At 34.8% G+C, this 20,624-nt stretch overlaps 1 protein-coding gene across 1 annotated transcript in view; it reads left to right on the top strand.

Moving 5' to 3' along the window:
* The window catches only part of LOC111064242 (diphosphomevalonate decarboxylase), a 42,629-nt gene extending 22,785 nt beyond the window's left edge, over positions 1–19,844 (top strand). Inside the window, exons 6-8 of the mRNA XM_039420046.1 lie at positions 16,752–16,933; positions 17,442–17,606; positions 18,317–19,844. Of these exons, the coding sequence (XP_039275980.1) occupies positions 16,752–16,933; positions 17,442–17,606; positions 18,317–18,460 (491 nt within the window). The 3' untranslated portion in view covers positions 18,461–19,844. The remainder of the gene's footprint in view (positions 1–16,751; positions 16,934–17,441; positions 17,607–18,316) is intronic.
* Positions 19,845–20,624: the final 780 nt, after the last annotated feature.

The raw sequence follows: 20,624 nt of genomic DNA, 5'->3' as shown, positions 1-20,624 counted from the left end.
TAGCTGGCAATAAGATTTGATGTTTATAGTCGAATGGAATATCTGCCTCCCGAAGACGACCACCTACTCTCAGAAGATTGTCAGTATGAATAAATGGAGAGAGTGACTTGATAGAACTATTGGAGGGCAGCTCCTTACCCTGACGCAAAGATTTCAAATCGTCGGCAAAAACATCTGATTGAATGTCTTGAATGATGCGCAATTCAGCAGCTTGAATTTCCTGAACCGACAGTTCAACAGATTGCTGAGATGCTGGTTCACGGCAATGCTTCAAATTATGAATGAAACGAAGAATGTAAGCAGCAATGCGAACTAATTTGTGATATGATGAAATTTTTGACGATAAATCTGAAAACAATGAAGTTGTTGAACAAGTGACAAGCGAGATTTTAGGCTGTGAAATGATTACATTCGATGAAATCTCCTTCCAGGTTGAGGGTGAATTTGCTAGCCATGATGGTCCATTCCACCACAACTTACTAGAAACCAAAATGTTAGGTGAGCAACCCCTAGAAACCAGGTCGGCAGGATTGTCTGCTGTGCGTACATGATTCCAATGGAAATTAGAAGTGGTGTTTTGAATCTCTGAGATTCTGGTTGAAACGAAAATATCAGAACGATTTGGCATGACCTTCAGCCAATCACACACTATTTTTGAGTCGGTCCATAAATAGACTCCTGAAAAAACAAGTTTTGCAGCGCTGATTACTTTGTTGACTAGACGTGATGCTAATAGAGCGGCTTGTAATTCTAACCGTGGGATTGTTAACAATGGGTTGAGAGACGCCAACTTCGATTTTGAGGTGAGTAATTGAGTCTTGACTCCAGTTGGTGATTCACTGCGTATGTATAGACAAGCACCATATGCGGCGATACTGGCATCGCAGAACGCATGTAATTCCAAAGAGGCATCAACGTCATGAGGTAAGACACAGCGTGGAATTGAAATGTTGGAAATACTTGGTAATTGATGTAGAATTGCTAACCATTCCTCCAATAAATCCTGAGGAAGTTTCTGATCCCAGTCAATTTTTAATAACCAGAGTTTTTGAAATAAAATTTTTGGTAGGATGACAACCGGAGAGATTAGACCAAGCGGATCAAAAATGCTGGATATGCAAGAGAGAAATTCCCTTTTTGTGAATGATTTTTTGGGTAAAACTTCTGAAACACTAGATGAAATGAGGAGAACATCCGAAGTGGCATTCCAAATGAGGCCTAGAGCCTTGACAACGCTATCATTAGAATCGGATAGAGGTTTTGACGAAACTGTCTCAATCAAATGTGACGGAATAGTAGATAATAATTCACTAGAATTAGAAAGCCACTTTCTAAGCTCAAAACCACCTCCCTGCAGTGTAGCAATCAGCTGTTGAACCAGAGGAATAGCTTCTTCAAGAGATGAACACCCTGAAATAAGATCATCAACGTAAAAGCCATTTTTGATAGTGATGGAAACTGGTGAATCTGGTTGACAGTCTATATCAGCAAGATGATTGAGTGTACGTGTTGCTAAAAAGGCAGCAGGTGCAGTTCCATAGCTGACAGTATTCAGAACGAATTCCTGAATAGGTTGGTTGATGTCTGCTCGCCAAAAAATACGTTGGAAGTTACGATCATCAGGATGCAGCAAAATCTGACGATACATTTTAGTCACATCTGAAATAAATGCTATTCGATGCGTACGAAATCGCAAAACAATGTCAAAAAGTTCAGGTTGAACTGTATAACCTATATGCAGTACTTCGTTGAGAGAAACGCCGGTATTAGATTTTGCCGACGCATCAAATACTACTCGAAGTTTGGTAGTTGTAGAATCAGGCTTGAAGACTGGGTGATGCGGAATGTGGAAACATTTGTCAAATGGTTGCGAGGGTGGAACTGGAGACATGTGTCCCAATGATTGATACTCATCCATGAATGCCGTATACTGCTCCTTCAATTCAGGATTAGCAGCCAATCTTTTTTCCAGTGAATGGAAACGGTTAAGAGCTTGGAAACGAGATTGACCTAGAGTGTGAAATGACTCTTTTTTGGGAAGAGCCACAGAAAATCTGCCGTCTGAGGCACGCTCGACATTGGCAAGATAATGCTGTTCAATCTTTCGGTGCTCAGCTGTTAGATTGTCCTTAGGAAGAACTTCTTCAAGCTTCCAAAATTTTTCCATCTGATTGGAAATCTCACAAGTAGAAATGAAGTTGGAATGAACAGAAGGTTCTATCTGAGATGAATGCGTGGACAAGACAGCACCCCAAACCACCCAACCTAGTTTGGTGCCTTGCAAAATGCAGTCAGATGAAATTTGAATTTGACCGAATGTCAATATGGAAGCATAGACTGAAACGCTCAAAAGAAGATCGATTCCCTGAGAAAGGTGAAAAGCAGGATCAGCAAGCTGAATGTGAGTGGGCAAACTAAGTTTTGAAATATCAATTCCTACTGGTGGAAGACTGGGTGTAATTTTGTCGGCAATAATGCAAGAGACCTTTCTAGACCATGTGCGATCAGAAGAAAACACTTCCACAGATGTGGAATACATCGGTGCTGTATTGATGCCAGAAACTGTATGTATAGTATTGTTATGACAAGTTGAAACTAAAGACAACCGTGAAGCAAGATGTTTGGAAATGAAACAGGTGTCACTACCTGTGTCCAACAACGTGCGACACAAAATAGGTTGACCAACCTTATTATAGACTACTACCTCTGCAGTAGGCATGATGGATACTGTTGAATTTTTGTTGCCATCATATGTGTGACTGGAATTACTAACTACTTGACCAGCGGCTGGAATCGGCGACCTAGCAGATGACTCTACAGTTGAATTCAATGACTGTTCAGAAGTAGATGCGACAACTGATGATGAAGCGAGCGGCGACGTGCGGAGGTTGACTGCCGGCTGTGAACCACAACTGCAGCTGTGAAGATGTGCTGAACGACTGCTGTTGGAGGAAATTGTAGTATTCCTTAATTGAACACTGTTGGCATTTGCTGTAGCCTTAGAGCCAGATGACGTAAATTGAAATGATGCACCGTGCAAAATGGAATGATGTGCCTTGCCACACTGCTTACATGCACCAAAGCATTGGTGTCCTGTTGAAAATGGGCGGAGACAATTGAAGCACAAGTGCTTTTTGCGTACTGCGTCAACACGAGCTTGTGGCTGTAGATTTGACAGCTGAGAACAAGTGAAGACAGAATGTGCTGAGTTGTTACAATACAAGCAAGCATTGGGACGTTGAAATACCGAATTGGGTGTAGCAGTACTGCGACTGTTGTTGAATGATGAATTGGATGTTCCAATACTACGATTGTTAGAGTTGAAAGAAAGAGCTGCCGATCTGCTGGGCTGCTGCTGGTTAGCCCTAGGATTGACCTGAGCTGAGTGATTCAAATTAAGTGACACAGCTTGTGACACTTTATGTTGGGACTCCATAAAGTTCCAGAGATTGTCAATAGAAACATCATCCATAGTAGAGTTGTATCGCTCCCAATCACGTAGGGTAGCAATATCAAAACGAGACACAGTGACATACATGAACAGAAGGTCTTTAACATCTATACCTAAATCAAGTGCTTCTAAAGCAAAAATGTTTGTTTTTTGATGGTCAATAAGACTGCGCCAAGATTGTGCTGATTTTGAATTGAGTTGCGGTGGGTTCAAGATTGCCGAAACATGTCGATCAGCAATAAGTATTGGATTGTCGTACCTGGTTTTCAACAAATTCCAAGCTAAAGTGAAATCACCTGGTGGTGCATTGGCGATTCTATTCAACGCTTCGCCGGATAATACCTGTTTGAGATATTGAAACTTTGCACTGTTATCAACTGAATCATTATCAACTATAATACTAGTAAATGCAGAACGAAAATTCAACCAATTTTCAAAATCACCATTAAAACGAGGTAATGGTATTTCTGGTAATTTGAAACCTTGTGAAAATTGAATAGGTCGTGGAGTGGGGGCATGCACTAATGCAGGTTCAACGAGAACCCTATTGGCCTCTTCAAAGGCTGCCAGATTGGCCTTGATTCTAGAAGTAATGTTAATAAAATTTTTTGAAATTTCATAATGAATAGTTTTGTCTCCATTGGGATCCCCTTCGTCTAAGCTATCCTTGATATTAACATAGGCATGTCGAAGGGTATCAATTTCCTCTTTGACAGTGATTAATTCATGATATTCTAGCTGATTTCTAGGCGTTTCAAAATTAAACTGATCAATGAGCCACTGTAGGTGATCAAACAGATTTTTTCTCTTTGCTATTAGCGCCGAGATATCAGTTGGAAGAACTTCAGTAGCCATGATTACAAAGATTACTACAACTTAAAATTAGAATACTTGCGACCCTAAAATGCTGCCAACTGTAGTTGTGCGTGTGCCCACGTTTAAAGCGCAAACGTTTGCAAGAAGATGTGTCACCAAGGCTTGTGTGGAGAGCCAAATGAACTGAGTGATGTGACACCAAGCAAGTGATAATGGTGGCGCTCGAGCAACTTGTGCACAGGATGCAGTGTGGCAGCTTACAATGATTCAGGTCTTGAGAAACTGGTACCAACACGAGCGCAGCGTGCTTGTCTGGGGTCCAGTTAACCTTGAAATGAATGAGAATCTATTAATACAAACAATGCTAATACAATAGTTAATGTCAAAAATTGGACCCTAAACTAAGGCGTCAATGTTAAAGATCAGGATGATTTTTTTTTTTTTTTACAAATTTAAAAAAGTTTGAGTTGACCAGGGGTCATTAGATAATGAGTTGTCCCAGGTCACTGGCCTTGATCTGGCCGAAGGAGGACCATTTTAACATGTGTGATCTGTGCCACTGAATGAAATAATAGTGGACTGTAAGAAATGCTTTTGTAAATAAAAATGTTAAGATGTATGAATTGTATATTTATTGTACTACTGCACAAATCCAACATGCTAAAAAATGAATGATAATTTATAATAAAACTGGTAGCTGGGAAAGACGCCAAATAAAAGTAAGGTTTAAGTAAAACAGTTCAATAGATTTATTGTATACTTTGAGAAACGTGACATATTGTCTTAGATTTAGGAAATGCCACACAGGGCAGTTGACTGACGAGATACGAATAATTGACTCAATAGTCAGGAGTACAAAACAATAAAAATGACATAATAAAAAATTGAGACAATCAGTTGAAATATGATAAATTGACTCAATAATCATGAGTACAAAACAATAAAAATGACATAATAAAAAATTGAGACAATCAGTTGAAATATGATAAATTGACTCAATAATCATGAGTACAAAACAATAAAAATGACATAATAAAAAATTGAGACAATCAGTTGAAATATGATAAATTGACTCAATAATCATGAGTACAAAACAATAAAAATGACATAATAAAAAATTGAGACAATCAGTTGAAATATGATAAATTGACTCAATAATCATGAGTACAAAACAATAAAAATGACATAATAAAAAATTGAGACAATCAGTTGAAATATGATAAATTGACTCAATAATCATGAGTACAAAACAATAAAAATGACATAATAAAAAATTGAGACAATCAGTTGAAATATGATAAATTGACTCAATAATCATGAGTACAAAACAATAAAAATGACATAATAAAAAATTGAGACAATCAGTTGAAATATGATAAATTGACTCAATAATCATGAGTACAAAACAATAAAAATGACATAATAAAAAATTGAGACAATCAGTTGAAATATGATAAATTGACTCAATAATCATGAGTACAAAACAATAAAAATGACATAATAAAAAATTGAGACAATCAGTTGAAATATGATAAATTGACTCAATAATCATGAGTACAAAACAATAAAAATGACATAATAAAAAATTGAGACAATCAGTTGAAATATGATAAATTGACTCAATAATCATGAGTACAAAACAATAAAAATGACATAATAAAAAATTGAGACAATCAGTTGAAATATGATAAATTGACTCAATAATCATGAGTACAAAACAATAAAAATGACATAATAAAAAATTGAGACAATCAGTTGAAATATGATAAATTGACTCAATAATCATGAGTACAAAACAATAAAAATGACATAATAAAAAATTGAGACAATCAGTTGAAATATGATAAATTGACTCAATAATCATGAGTACAAAACAATAAAAATGACATAATAAAAAATTGAGACAATCAGTTGAAATATGATAAATTGACTCAATAATCATGAGTACAAAACAATAAAAATGACATAATAAAAAATTGAGACAATCAGTTGAAATATGATAAATTGACTCAATAATCATGAGTACAAAACAATAAAAATGACATAATAAAAAATTGAGACAATCAGTTGAAATATGATAAATTGACTCAATAATCATGAGTACAAAACAATAAAAATGACATAATAAAAAATTGAGACAATCAGTTGAAATATGATAAATTGACTCAATAATCATGAGTACAAAACAATAAAAATGACATAATAAAAAATTGAGACAATCAGTTGAAATATGATAAATTGACTCAATAATCATGAGTACAAAACAATAAAAATGACATAATAAAAAATTGAGACAATCAGTTGAAATATGATAAATTGACTCAATAATCATGAGTACAAAACAATAAAAATGACATAATAAAAAATTGAGACAATCAGTTGAAATATGATAAATTGACTCAATAATCATGAGTACAAAACAATAAAAATGACATAATAAAAAATTGAGACAATCAGTTGAAATATGATAAATTGACTCAATAATCATGAGTACAAAACAATAAAAATGACATAATAAAAAATTGAGACAATCAGTTGAAATATGATAAATTGACTCAATAATCATGAGTACAAAACAATAAAAATGACATAATAAAAAATTGAGACAATCAGTTGAAATATGATAAATTGACTCAATAATCATGAGTACAAAACAATAAAAATGACATAATAAAAAATTGAGACAATCAGTTGAAATATGATAAATTGACTCAATAATCATGAGTACAAAACAATAAAAATGACATAATAAAAAATTGAGACAATCAGTTGAAATATGATAAATTGACTCAATAATCATGAGTACAAAACAATAAAAATGACATAATAAAAAATTGAGACAATCAGTTGAAATATGATAAATTGACTCAATAATCATGAGTACAAAACAATAAAAATGACATAATAAAAAATTGAGACAATCAGTTGAAATATGATAAATTGACTCAATAATCATGAGTACAAAACAATAAAAATGACATAATAAAAAATTGAGACAATCAGTTGAAATATGATAAATTGACTCAATAATCATGAGTACAAAACAATAAAAATGACATAATAAAAAATTGAGACAATCAGTTGAAATATGCAACACATAAACTTGAAAGTAACGTAGCTGAAGATTCACTGAATTTGAATTGAATGAACCGTCCAAAAGTTAGGCACGGTGAATGAAATGCAAAGTTAATTGAGTTGGCTACGGCCAAAAATCACAACACTGATGCTAAGTGAATGTCTGAATAGACAACCATCCAAATGCTTGGCATGGTGAATGAAATGTAACAAATGTTCGTAGATCACTAAAAGAACTGATTGAAACTGATACACCATCTACGGGGTAGACATGAAAATTGCTAATACTTCGATCTAGCAATGAATGATTAGGTAGCTAGTTGACTAACCTAACAAAACGGATACAGAGCAGAACGTCTGACTGCACCGTGAAATGATGAGAGTGTGATCTTGGAATGCAAGCAACACACCAGTAATAATGTCCCGCGAGACCAGAATTACTTCAATGAAACGAATGAATGCGAAATTGGGCCTCAAGCCCTACCACAAAATGCCTACCGCAAATGAATGTTCAGTTCAATCATAAACTTGTTGCTGAATGTTGAATGTTCTGGAAACTTGATTTTCATAATCAGTAATATAAAAATGATTTGAGTTCTCACACTGAGAAGTGAATAAATTTAAATTGAAGATAAAAATTCGAAGCACTCGTGACGAATGAAACGTGTTGGAACATACCAAATACTGAGATTGAAGATATTTCACAAACTAACGAACCGAAAATACTGAAACTTTATCGAAGCACTGGAAGAAACATTCTACGTTGAATAAACATGAATTTAAAACTTGAGAATTGAAAATTTTGAATTGAAAGCGACGAAAATTGAAGAACGGAAAAAAGCTGATGTGAACTGTTACGCCATTGCTGTGTGAAGAAGGAAACAGGAAAGTGCATGCACGAACCGCGCTGCAAGAAGCCACGCATAGCCACGTCGATGAAAAAGATATGCGTAAAAAACGTCTAGACACGGTAGGAAATACTCCAAAATAATATTAAATAATACCAAAATGTACAATAAAATTAATGTACAAATGTAGCATGACAAAAAACTGATGTAATCCGTGAACTGCAGAAAACACAGTGAAAGTGGACCGATGACAAAGTGACTTGCGCACTAACGCGACAAGTTGGGACAAGAACACAATGCATAGTAGAACTATTACTAAATTTCTTGACACAAAACAAAAATAACTTCACTTAATAGGTCAATTGTCAAGATTAGTGAGTACACTGAAACTTCTCTATAATTCGTAGTTTTGTCATCAAAAACACTAATTAGTTTTCCCATAAAGATAAATACACTGATATGCCATAGTAACTGATAACTCCAGTAATGAGTTCATCGAAAATTATGCTACAGTAACTAATAACTCCAGTGATGAGGAGACCGAAAATCACATCAACTGATGAAGTGAATTGGAAAAAAGGGTGTTGTGATTTATCATTAATAAGCTGGAATATTAATTGCATGCAATTACCATAATTTACCCATTTATTCATAACAGCTAATGCTATTTAAGAATAATCACATATACTGTCCTTAATGCCCCGAACTCAGCTGATTAATATACAAATTTTACATCAACTCACTTTTGTTAATGTCTGTCTGCCTGTTGAGGTATTGTTTGTTTCCACCATAGCCTATATATTTATTAGATAATACAACTTGTGATAGCAATACCTTTAACGTTATAGTAATTGGTATTATTAGTTTAGGGATTTTGAATTCTGATTGTGAATTATTTACCCATACGGAGTGAACTTTAAAGTTCTATGGATTCACATATAATAATATAACTAGAGACACCCTTGGTTGAAGAACTCGCTCATGAACAGTTATATTGATCTCTGAAATCTTTTACAAGTATCTCAAATTAATATTTAACAACATTTTTCTAATATTCATTCATAGAGGCTATATTATGAATTAATTATGGGCAATGATCTCGGTTTTATTTATAACAAGTAATATTGTCATCGTCAATACACGCCAATCAGTCATTGGCCGTTTCAACACTACAATTTCTCGTCACGGTACCGGTTTTTTTTCCGATGTCCGAAGGGCTAATTGGGGTGACATATTGACAATGAGATCTGTTTATAAATGCTGTACGAGGTCTACTGTTCACAGAACTACTAGCTACAAGTATTCAACTGAAGAAGTCGGAAATAGACATTTCATTTTACTCATGGAAGACACCCACCCTTATCCATCTACTTCAACGTCTATGAAGATAACAATATCAAAGAAACAGAGTTGAAAGTACAAAGACATAGAGATGGAAATTTAGAAGTGAATGAATAATTGTTATAATTCAATTACTCAGGTATATTAAAACTGACTACTTTTTTTAGCATTTACCTGATTAATATTACTGCAATCATTATGTTTAAAATTCAAATTTGCGTTGGGTTGCTGTCACTCGGCTGCTCTCTGCACCTATTTTCTCGAATCATGCAATAACTTCAAAAGAATGACGTCAACAAACTTGGTGACTCAACACATCTGTCTCGTTTTTCAACTGACAATGGCAAACTCTCCCGATCAGCTGTTTTCAACTGACGATGAAAAACTCTCTTGATCAACTGTTTTCAACTGACGACGGAAAACTCTCTCAGTCAGCTGCTACTCGGTTGATGAATATTATTACCGTACCTAATCATTTTTAAGTTCCCTCAGTGAGTTATCCTCAACATGAGTCCTAATCCAAATGATTTCTAAAGTTGAATTCAATGACTGTTCAGAAGTAGATGCGACAACTGATGATGAAGCGAGCGGCGACGTGCGGAGGTTGACTGCCGGCTGTGAACCACAACTGCAGCTGTGAAGATGTGCTGAACGACTGCTGTTGGAGGAAATTGTAGTATTCCTTAATTGAACACTGTTGGCATTTGCTGTAGCCTTAGAGCAAGATGACGTAAATTGAAATGATGCACCGTGCAAAATGGAATGATGTGCCTTGCCACACTGCTTACATGCACCAAAGCATTGGTGTCCTGTTGAAAATGGGCGGAGACAATTGAAGCACAAGTGCTTTTTGCGTACTGCGTCAACACGAGCTTGTGGCTGTAGATTTGACAGCTGAGAACAAGTGAAGACAGAATGTGCTGAGTTGTTACAATACAAGCAAGCATTGGGACGTTGAAATACCGAATTGGGTGTAGCAGTACTGCGACTGTTGTTGAATGATGAATTGGATGTTCCAATACTACGATTGTTAGAGTTGAAAGAAAGAGCTGCCGATCTGCTGGGCTGCTGCTGGTTAGCCCTAGGATTGACCTGAGCTGAGTGATTCAAATTAAGTGACACAGCTTGTGACACTTTATGTTGGGACTCCATAAAGTTCCAGAGATTGTCAATAGAAACATCATCCATAGTAGAGTTGTATCGCTCCCAATCACGTAGGGTAGCAATATCAAAACGAGACACAGTGACATACATGAACAGAAGGTCTTTAACATCTATACCTAAATCAAGTGCTTCTAAAGCAAAAATGTTTGTTTTTTGATGGTCAATAAGACTGCGCCAAGATTGTGCTGATTTTGAATTGAGTTGCGGTGGGTTCAAGATTGCCGAAACATGTCGATCAGCAATAAGTATTGGATTGTCGTACCTGGTTTTCAACAAATTCCAAGCTAAAGTGAAATCACCTGGTGGTGCATTGGCGATTCTATTCAACGCTTCGCCGGATAATACCTGTTTGAGATATTGAAACTTTGCACTGTTATCAACTGAATCATTATCAACTATAATACTAGTAAATGCAGAACGAAAATTCAACCAATTTTCAAAATCACCATTAAAACGAGGTAATGGTATTTCTGGTAATTTGAAACCTTGTGAAAATTGAATAGGTCGTGGAGTGGGGGCATGCACTAATGCAGGTTCAACGAGAACCCTATTGGCCTCTTCAAAGGCTGCCAGATTGGCCTTGATTCTAGAAGTAATGTTAATAAAATTTTTTGAAATTTCATAATGAATAGTTTTGTCTCCATTGGGATCCCCTTCGTCTAAGCTATCCTTGATATTAACATAGGCATGTCGAAGGGTATCAATTTCCTCTTTGACAGTGATTAATTCATGATATTCTAGCTGATTTCTAGGCGTTTCAAAATTAAACTGATCAATGAGCCACTGTAGGTGATCAAACAGATTTTTTCTCTTTGCTATTAGCGCCGAGATATCAGTTGGAAGAACTTCAGTAGCCATGATTACAAAGATTACTACAACTTAAAATTAGAATACTTGCGACCCTAAAATGCTGCCAACTGTAGTTGTGCGTGTGCCCACGTTTAAAGCGCAAACGTTTGCAAGAAGATGTGTCACCAAGGCTTGTGTGGAGAGCCAAATGAACTGAGTGATGTGACACCAAGCAAGTGATAATGGTGGCGCTCGAGCAACTTGTGCACAGGATGCAGTGTGGCAGCTTACAATGATTCAGGTCTTGAGAAACTGGTACCAACACGAGCGCAGCGTGCTTGTCTGGGGTCCAGTTAACCTTGAAATGAATGAGAATCTATTAATACAAACAATGCTAATACAATAGTTAATGTCAAAAATTGGACCCTAAACTAAGGCGTCAATGTTAAAGATCAGGATGATTTTTTTTTTACAAATTTAAAAAGTTTGAGTTGACCAGGGGTCATTAGATAATGAGTTGTCCCAGGTCACTGGCCTTGATCTGGCCGAAGGAGGACCATTTTAACATGTGTGATCTGTGCCACTGAATGAAATAATAGTGGACTGTAAGAAATGCTTTTGTAAATAAAAAATGTTAAGATGTATGAATTGTATATTTATTGTACTACTGCACAAATCCAACATGCTAAAAAATGAATGATAATTTATAATAAAACTAGTAGCTGGGAAAGACGCCAAATAAAAGTAAGGTTTAAGTAAAACAGTTCAATAGATTTATTGTATACTTTGAGAAACGTGACATATTGTCTTGAATTTGACCAGCCAGTTTCCATGAAATCATGTCGGTTGTAAGTCAGTTACACACACATTGATTTTTGGACGTTCCACTTTTTCAATCCCTATCAGAAAAGTAACAGAAACAATCAACATCAATCTGAATGGCCACACAATTTCCTGTGAAAATACAGCAAAATATCTTGGAATGACATTAGATGTAAAACTGAATAGAAGTGGAAGATCACATTGAAATCAAAAGAAAACAGCTTGATATAAAATATGGACATATACAAGGTACCTAGAATACATTTTATTCTAGATAAATGGACAAAAATGTATTGGCTGCTTGGTCGCCAATCCACCCTATCTTTGAGAAACAAGATCATTATCCATACAACCAAATCTTAAAAACAATTTGGGTGTAGGCCTATATGGGATCCACCTATGAGAATATGCCTGTAAAAGTATAACATCAATATGATACAGAATTTTCAAAATAAAGTATTAAGTAATATATGGTCAAAGCGCTCCTTGGTATATCAGAAACAATGACTTGCATAGAGATTTACTCATTCCATCTGTGTCCAGAGAGATAAGTCAATTTACCATGCGCCATGAGTCGAGACTCCATCATCACGTTAACCCTGCGGTAAGCCAACTAGGCTACAACAGAATAAAGATCTTACCAGGAGGCTGAATAGAAGGGAGCTTTTTGAACTAGTTAAAAATCAATTTGTGTATGCAGACTATAATTTTTACCACTCTCCTAATCTCAGAACTACTTGGGTCATTAATGGATGAACTGAAGTTTTATAGTTTTTCATGGTGAGAAATTTTTATTGAAATGAAAATTAAAAAATCCAAATCCTTGGAACGCTAAAAGACAGCTCAACATCTTGATTTGGTGCCGAGATATGCCTACTTGCTTTACGAAACCATTGCAATTTCGATTTCCGGGGTTTTTCGTCTTCATTGACTGGGCTAATATAACATGCTCGAAAAAGCTTGCATTATGTGTGATGCTACTTTTTTAAATATTGTAATAGATAACTAAAAATGATAATAATACTAGGGAAATAGGCGAGCAAAGTGAGCTTCCGGCTAGTTTCAATATAATATTTCCAATGAGATTTTGTCATTGCTGTAGCAAACTGCAAATCATTCAAGTGAGTTTAATAGTTTTGAACATTCAGCAAAAGTATTGCAGATAACAACATCTTTTTGAAGTCATTTCATTAGTGCATCTTGATTCTTGGACTTTTGGGCCTCTTTGGGCTCATGGTGAGTGGGGGTTATAACCTGGAAACCCCCCCCCCCCTTAGCTACGCCACTGCTATTACTTCTTGTCTTTTTTATCTTACAATCTTCAATTTCAAGTATTACTTATTACACAGAGCTTTACAACTAGGTCACTTGGTTATTTATTTATATATTCATTCATTGGATGGAAAAATAACAATATTTTGGCATAAAAAAACAGGCGCTGGCCTTAAACTTCTTCTGTTCCTAAATTTTGTCCAATAATAATTTAATTATTCTTCAACATCAGTTCTTTGAAATCTGAGTGAAGTCCAGAGATACCAACAACTCTGAAAGAGAATCTATAGCAGGATAATAACGCCAACCGTTATTTGAGACATAAAAATATGAAGCGAAGACGGCCGATGGCAGTGTGTGCGCATGCGCGAGTGGCGAAGAAAGTCGCTTAGCTCTAGAGCTAACTGAAAGATGACCCGAGATTACTACCGTTACTAAGGCGACCATGAAATTCTAGCAATAGCCATTCCTCTTTATTGACTTGCCATCTTTAGGTGTTAAATTATTACTCGAACCATCAGAGAATCAATATCATTCAATCCCAGACGACGGACGATCAGGACCAATATTTTTTCAACAAAACAGTGGTAAATTAGAAAAAACCTGTCCGCAGTAATCTATATTACTCTGTGCCGAGCACTATTTTTTAATTCAGGCCTTTTCCCAAGTTATAATAGTAAATTTAATACACATGACTAGAGCCATTATTGAAAGTGAGTTAGCGGAATAAATTATTTTTCTCTCTATTATGAACGGCCATGACTTCGAGTTTCCCAGGATAGATATTTAAAAATTGTGGCTCCGAGTCGTCGAGGAATGTAGATTATTATCTCTAAAGCTTGGCCTTCCTGTCGCGACATAGAGTGCGATAAGTTGGAAAACAGCAAGTATTACAATTATAACAATCTAATGATTTTGCAGTTACATTTTGGTCCTAAGGTTCTAGAAGCCACGCGACGATTGGTCAAATTGAAAAAGAACTTTATTCTACCTTTGAGTAATACAACAGTTAAATACAATCACCGTTTCAGAATTTACTAGCAGAAATCTTTCATAGACGCTGCCAGTTTACACTTATTCTATGTATACATTGTATAATAATTATAGAAGTAAAATTTGTTCAATAAAATAAACTACAACTATTATTATCATCTGCGGCCACTACGGTACAATGATGAGAAATGTATAAGAAAATACTGTTTATAGAGAACGAAACTTGGCGTCAAAATTTGGTTCAATTTAGCAGAAAATTTATCGTCGAATAAAACAAAACACAATAATTCAGATGCATAAAACAGTTAAAAATGCAATTCAGAAGCCTTATAATGCACTAATATATTCATGAAGAGATTACAATGAGGTGAAATCTACAATCTGACATGTTAAGATAACACTTGAAATAAACTGTCTAAATCATGTTGTTGAAACAACCAAGGTTTTATAATTTTCGTGAAATTTGTAAGGGAGGTTTACCGCCTGCCATCATTAGGTATAATGTTTTATAGTTTTCGACCTAGATAAACAAAGGATTTTGCAAAAACTGAAGTTTATTCTAGGTAGTCGTGAGATGGAATCCTCTCTTCGTCTTTCAGAATAGCAAGGTTAAAAATCCCCATCATTACGACTACGCAAAAAGAAAATTCTTAATACTTTAAAAGCAAATAAATGCCGAAGTGGGAAAATACACAGTGATTGGAAAAGTGTAAAGGAAGGCTCTCTTCGATTTTTGAAAAGTATTATCCTAATAAAGTGCTTCTGTAATTTTCTGTAGTGGACTGAAATTTACTTTCGCTGCTCCACCCCAGCATATAATACTATATTCTAATTTAGAATTTATTAGAGCGAAATATACGGTGCGGAGGATTTTTATGTTACACAGTTGTCTTACATAGTGAGTTTATACTGTAAACTATAGGCTCGAGTCTTTGACCGCAAGTGGTTTTGTTTTTTATTAGTATGTTCAACTTTCGATTGCTTTCATCAATCAACTTTAAATTTTCTACATATATTCTTTGAACATTATAGAAATCAAGTTCGTTGGCCAACAAAATTTACTCACTCTTCAGTCTTTTTTGGAAATAACAGGATGACATTGAACGTGCATAAGAAGAATATCATTACAAATCACAAATGAGCTGTGAGATGGATTGTTAATTGCATACAATAACGAATAACTCAAAACATCTTTCCTTGACTTCCCACTGCTTCTAATAGAACAGCTGACAGAATATCAGAGGCATTTTCCGTTTGAGCGAGCTCTTTAGCCAGGGTGGCTCACTTACAGAGGCATCTTCCATTTTGAGCGAGTTCTTCAGTCAGGGTGGCTCACTTAGTATACAAACATTTTGGTTAATTAGCTTATTACAAGAAATCAACTTTATTTTTTAATATTTAATAAAGCACAAATTACATACGCTATGGTTATTAAGATATTTGATTCGTTAATTATATTAAGATACTTTAAAATATTTGTGCTGAAAATATGATTTTTCAATTCGAAAAAGTAATCTTGATTATTTGCCGGATTTTCGGTATTTCCAATAGATAGTTTGATTGAATCATCTGATCATAATGTGGGTAAATCCAAGGGTAATAGATAAACTAAACTTTCAAGTGAGAATAATTAGTGACCAAGGTCTCTGGTATCTACAATGCAAAAATTGGTTATTTATTATTATTCAAAGTATGCTGTTTTGGTAGGCCTACAGCAAGAGACTGATATTAGAGCAACAGATGCACAGATGGACAGCACAGACGGACAACAGCAGACAATACAAATGAAGAATCTCTCCCCAGGTGCTCGAATGTTGCAACGCACACAGACATAAGTCTGTCTGCATGCGGGTTTTTGATTTTTTTTCATATCCTCTGTATAAGTCTGCTGGCAAACATTGCTGTGTGCGTTCGCCTTAATAGGAATTTTTGAACTTTGGAAGCACCTTTCGAGTGGATATTGAGAGTTATTGATTTCAAGAGATATTGAGATTCTTCTTCTCAATCTGTCAGCATTCCTTGTAAATATCATCAATGCATTCCATTCAACCGATGCTGACAGTTTGAGGTGATTCTCACCATAGAAATAATATATTTAAGATTTAAAATGTTCAACTGATTAATCGGTTGATTAACTGATTGATTGACTGATTAATTGACTTTTAACTGACTGATTGGTTGATTTGCACAGGCGATCAGCGACAGAGACTTCGCGACATTCGGGGCAGTGACAATGCAGGACAGCAATCAGTTCCACGCAGTCTGCCTGGACACCTATCCTCCCATTGTCTACATGAACGAGACATCTCACGCCATTGTCGATTTTGTGCACAAGTACAACCAGATGGCCAATCAAGTCAAGGTGATTAGAAGACAAGTAATAATATTAAAAGTCATACATTCAAAAACTATCTCATTTCTTATGATATCAATAAAGCATGGCATTTTCATTCAAGAATGTGATTTATTCAAAGAGAATCTCAGCATAGGCGAACCAAATTAAATTCAGGTGCATTTAAAGACAAAGGTTTGAAGGCAGTCAGATTAAATTGAAGAAACTGAGCCAAGAAAACTATTTATTTTGGGAAGCAATTGGCGATTGGCCGGGACCGCTAGTTCAACGTGATCAAGAGAATAATAAGATCTCATTGCAATCAAAAATAATTATGTTCACGTTATAAAGTCAGTGGAGATAATAGGGCGGCATTGTTGACAATTTTCGATCGCCAGCACCATCTATAGTACATAGTTGTAATTCATGTAAAAATAATAATTTTCATTGCATATCTCATTGTAAACCAACTATACTTGAACACCGAACATGAATGTCATATGTTTTCTCCATTTCGCATGTTTGTCTCTGTTAACAGTTGGCGTACACATTCGACGCAGGCCCCAACGCGTGCCTCTTCCTATTGGAGCAGGACGTTGATGACGTCATCGCTCATCTCAGGCACCTTTTCCCGCCTACCGAGAACAGTGCTGCCAACTATGTACGCGGCATTCCTGTCTTTGAGCAGGTGCAGTTGCATAAGGTCAGTGATGCTCTTAAGAGAAGAGTGGGGTTTTGTTAATGCGTAATGATTCGACGACTGCTGGCCAGGTTAGTTGGGACGACTAACGGTAGAACGTGCATGATACACATGTCACCGTACATTGTTGCGTCATCACAACAAAAGCCTTCGAGCAAAACTTTTGAGGTTAGGTTTTTGTATTTCCGATTTCTTGTTACTTATTTTTCTTCGCTGCTCTATTTGAGGATAAATTATTATCCTATCATTACTATTTGTAATTTTCCAGTTGTTTATTTGTTGTTATTGGTTGTTTATTTTATGTTAGAAGCCTCACGCTGATGACAAACCATGCATGATGGAACATGATGAAACACTGAACCCTGAAACCTTCACTCTGCTAGCTCTACCTGGTCGTGGGTTCGAATCCCGCCGGTAGACATAGACGTTAGATCATCTCGTCAAATCACCCACGCACAAGCTAAAAACTCTATGGGCATCAACCGCAATAAAAATGAAAAAAAAACTACGGAAGAATACTTGTTTTCTTATGAATGTGTCCAGTTGTGCATAAAAATAATACTATCGATTCTTATCGCAGTGTTCACACATTGACAAAATTAACAGTATCCTGAGTTGTCTCACGTTTATTCGCAAAGACACAACTACTAAAAATATTAGAACTACAATTTTATTAAATGCATATTTAATAAAATCTACATTGGTTTTTACAGGACATTCAGCCAGTCGGTACACCCCACGAGAAAGGTCAATTGAAGTATATAATACACACCAAAGTAGGAGATGGACCTCAAGTGCTGAATGATGAAAATGAGCATTTACTCATGCCAGACGGGTTACCAAAGTGTTTTATTTAACTAGGAGAATATGTTATTATGATAATTAGTCTTCCAAAGCTCAATTATTAGGTAATCTACAAAATTGAAAATATTAAAATACATTTTTTTTCAATATGAGTGAGAAACAACACCTATGCATTGGAGAATGAATTTCAAGAAGTGAATATGAATTATAATATCGATTATTAATCTAAATCGCAGTAATTTTGTAGTTAAATACCAAAGTATTAAAATGATTAAAAGGTAGGATTGGAATGCTACTAATGGAAGAACTACTTTAGGATTTGTATAGAAAGCATAGAGGCGTACCGAGTTCCGCGTTCTTTAAATGGTCAAATTGATGGCGGTCTAGTTGGATTTCTAATTTAAAGATAGATGAATTTATGAAAAACAAAATACTATCAGAGAACAGTATCTGTAGCTTCAGTCTGTATCTCTCTTTCGTACTAATAATCAATTTCAGTTTCCAAGAACGCGGAACTCACTCACGTCTTGCCGCTCTATGTGAATCTTATTAAGATTCATTTCATTTTAGAAGCTGCTTCATTAGTAATGTATTCTTGAAATGATGTAACAAATATTTTTCCAAATGGAATAAGTTATGAGTACTTTGGTAATTGTTGACTCAATTCCTAGTTAGCCAAATTGTAGCCTGTATTTAATATATTACAATAGTTGTAATTTCCATTGCTAATAGAGATTTTGTAGAACTAGCTGAAATAAAATATAATAACATGATAGCCATATTAAGTAAATAAACTTCATGTAATGTGAGGAAAGTATCAATATCAGGTTATTAGCTTCAAGAGAAAGATTCTGAAGACAGAATTACTATTATTGAAGTGATTCAAGAAAATTCAAAGACATAAGACAATAATTTTAACTCAATTTATACAAATTTAATGATCGAATACTGTATTGATAGTTTCATAACGTAGCCTAATCTATATAGCTTTACTATTATAATTTATTAACGTTATTATTCTAATTAATTTTTATCCTTGTTCTGATTGATAAAAAATATATTAATTAATTTTAATCAAACGTAACATAGAGTTAGCAGACTTTCATTTTTGCTTTATTCACTCTTTATAAATCAAATTTTGTTAACCAAGTTAAAAAAACTTGCTACTTTACGTGGAACCTGGAACATGAGGGGCTTAACTTAGATGGGTTCCCAACCAAGTTGTGAGAAAACGACAGAAATAATTTGTTATTGCTGTTATACACTAATTTATCGTACGGTATGTTTCATCTCTACATATCCAAACTGAGTTTTTTTTTTAATAATCAAAATTTTGTATCAGTTGTGTAATGATTGTAATCTCTTAGAATATTGTTTTATTGAACATTATTGTACTAAAATTTTATACGTTTATAATAAAACATTTGTTTTCAAAAATAGTTGTTTATTATTCATTCTAGAACCATTTGATATAAATCTATAGATTCCATTCAATGATTTATGTTATTGGAATATAATTATATATAGTATGGCTCAAGATTCATAACGTATCAGCAGTTTCTATTCTCTTAGCACTGCCAACTAAATTGAAGCGTACTGTAAGTAGATAGTAGAAGACAGGGTTAAGGTACTACAAGAGATTCATGGCTACAACGGATTTAAAAAATGAATAATAACCGAAGTTCTCATTCGAAATGAATAATTTCTATTTCATTGGAATGAAAAAACTCCAAAGTTTTTTTACTTTGTGAGCGACTGCTTGCCTGGCTGACTGCGCGTCCTTGCTGCCTAATCTAATAGGGGTCCAAAGTACTTGTAAAAAGAAATTTGGAATTTCCTATTTCCTATGAATATTATTTATTTCGGATGAGTACTTTGGTAATAATTATGAGTTTTTAAAATCCGATTAGTCTTTTTTAGTAATTCTGTTTATATAGAAGAAAGTTGTAATGCGCGTCTTATAGAACAAAATACCAACATAACATCATCTAGGCCTATATATTCAATATATCATCATAATATGATGATACTGTAATTAATTAATTTCTATTGCGTATTAATTCATAACTGCATATTATATAAGTGGTGGGTAAAGAAATGAGAAGATACCTTGATAGAAATTCCAAATATTGAATTTATTATAAAGGTTTTGAACCCAACAGAATGAATTATTTCCTATTAATTTCAGAAAACTGATCAGCAAGGAACAATGAAATA

Source organism: Nilaparvata lugens, chromosome 2, assembly GCF_014356525.2.
Source record: "Nilaparvata lugens isolate BPH chromosome 2, ASM1435652v1, whole genome shotgun sequence".
Classification (NCBI taxonomy): Eukaryota; Metazoa; Arthropoda; class Insecta; order Hemiptera; family Delphacidae; genus Nilaparvata; species Nilaparvata lugens.
Note: the sequence above shows the minus strand (reverse complement) of the source record. Positions and strands in the feature narration are given on the sequence as shown.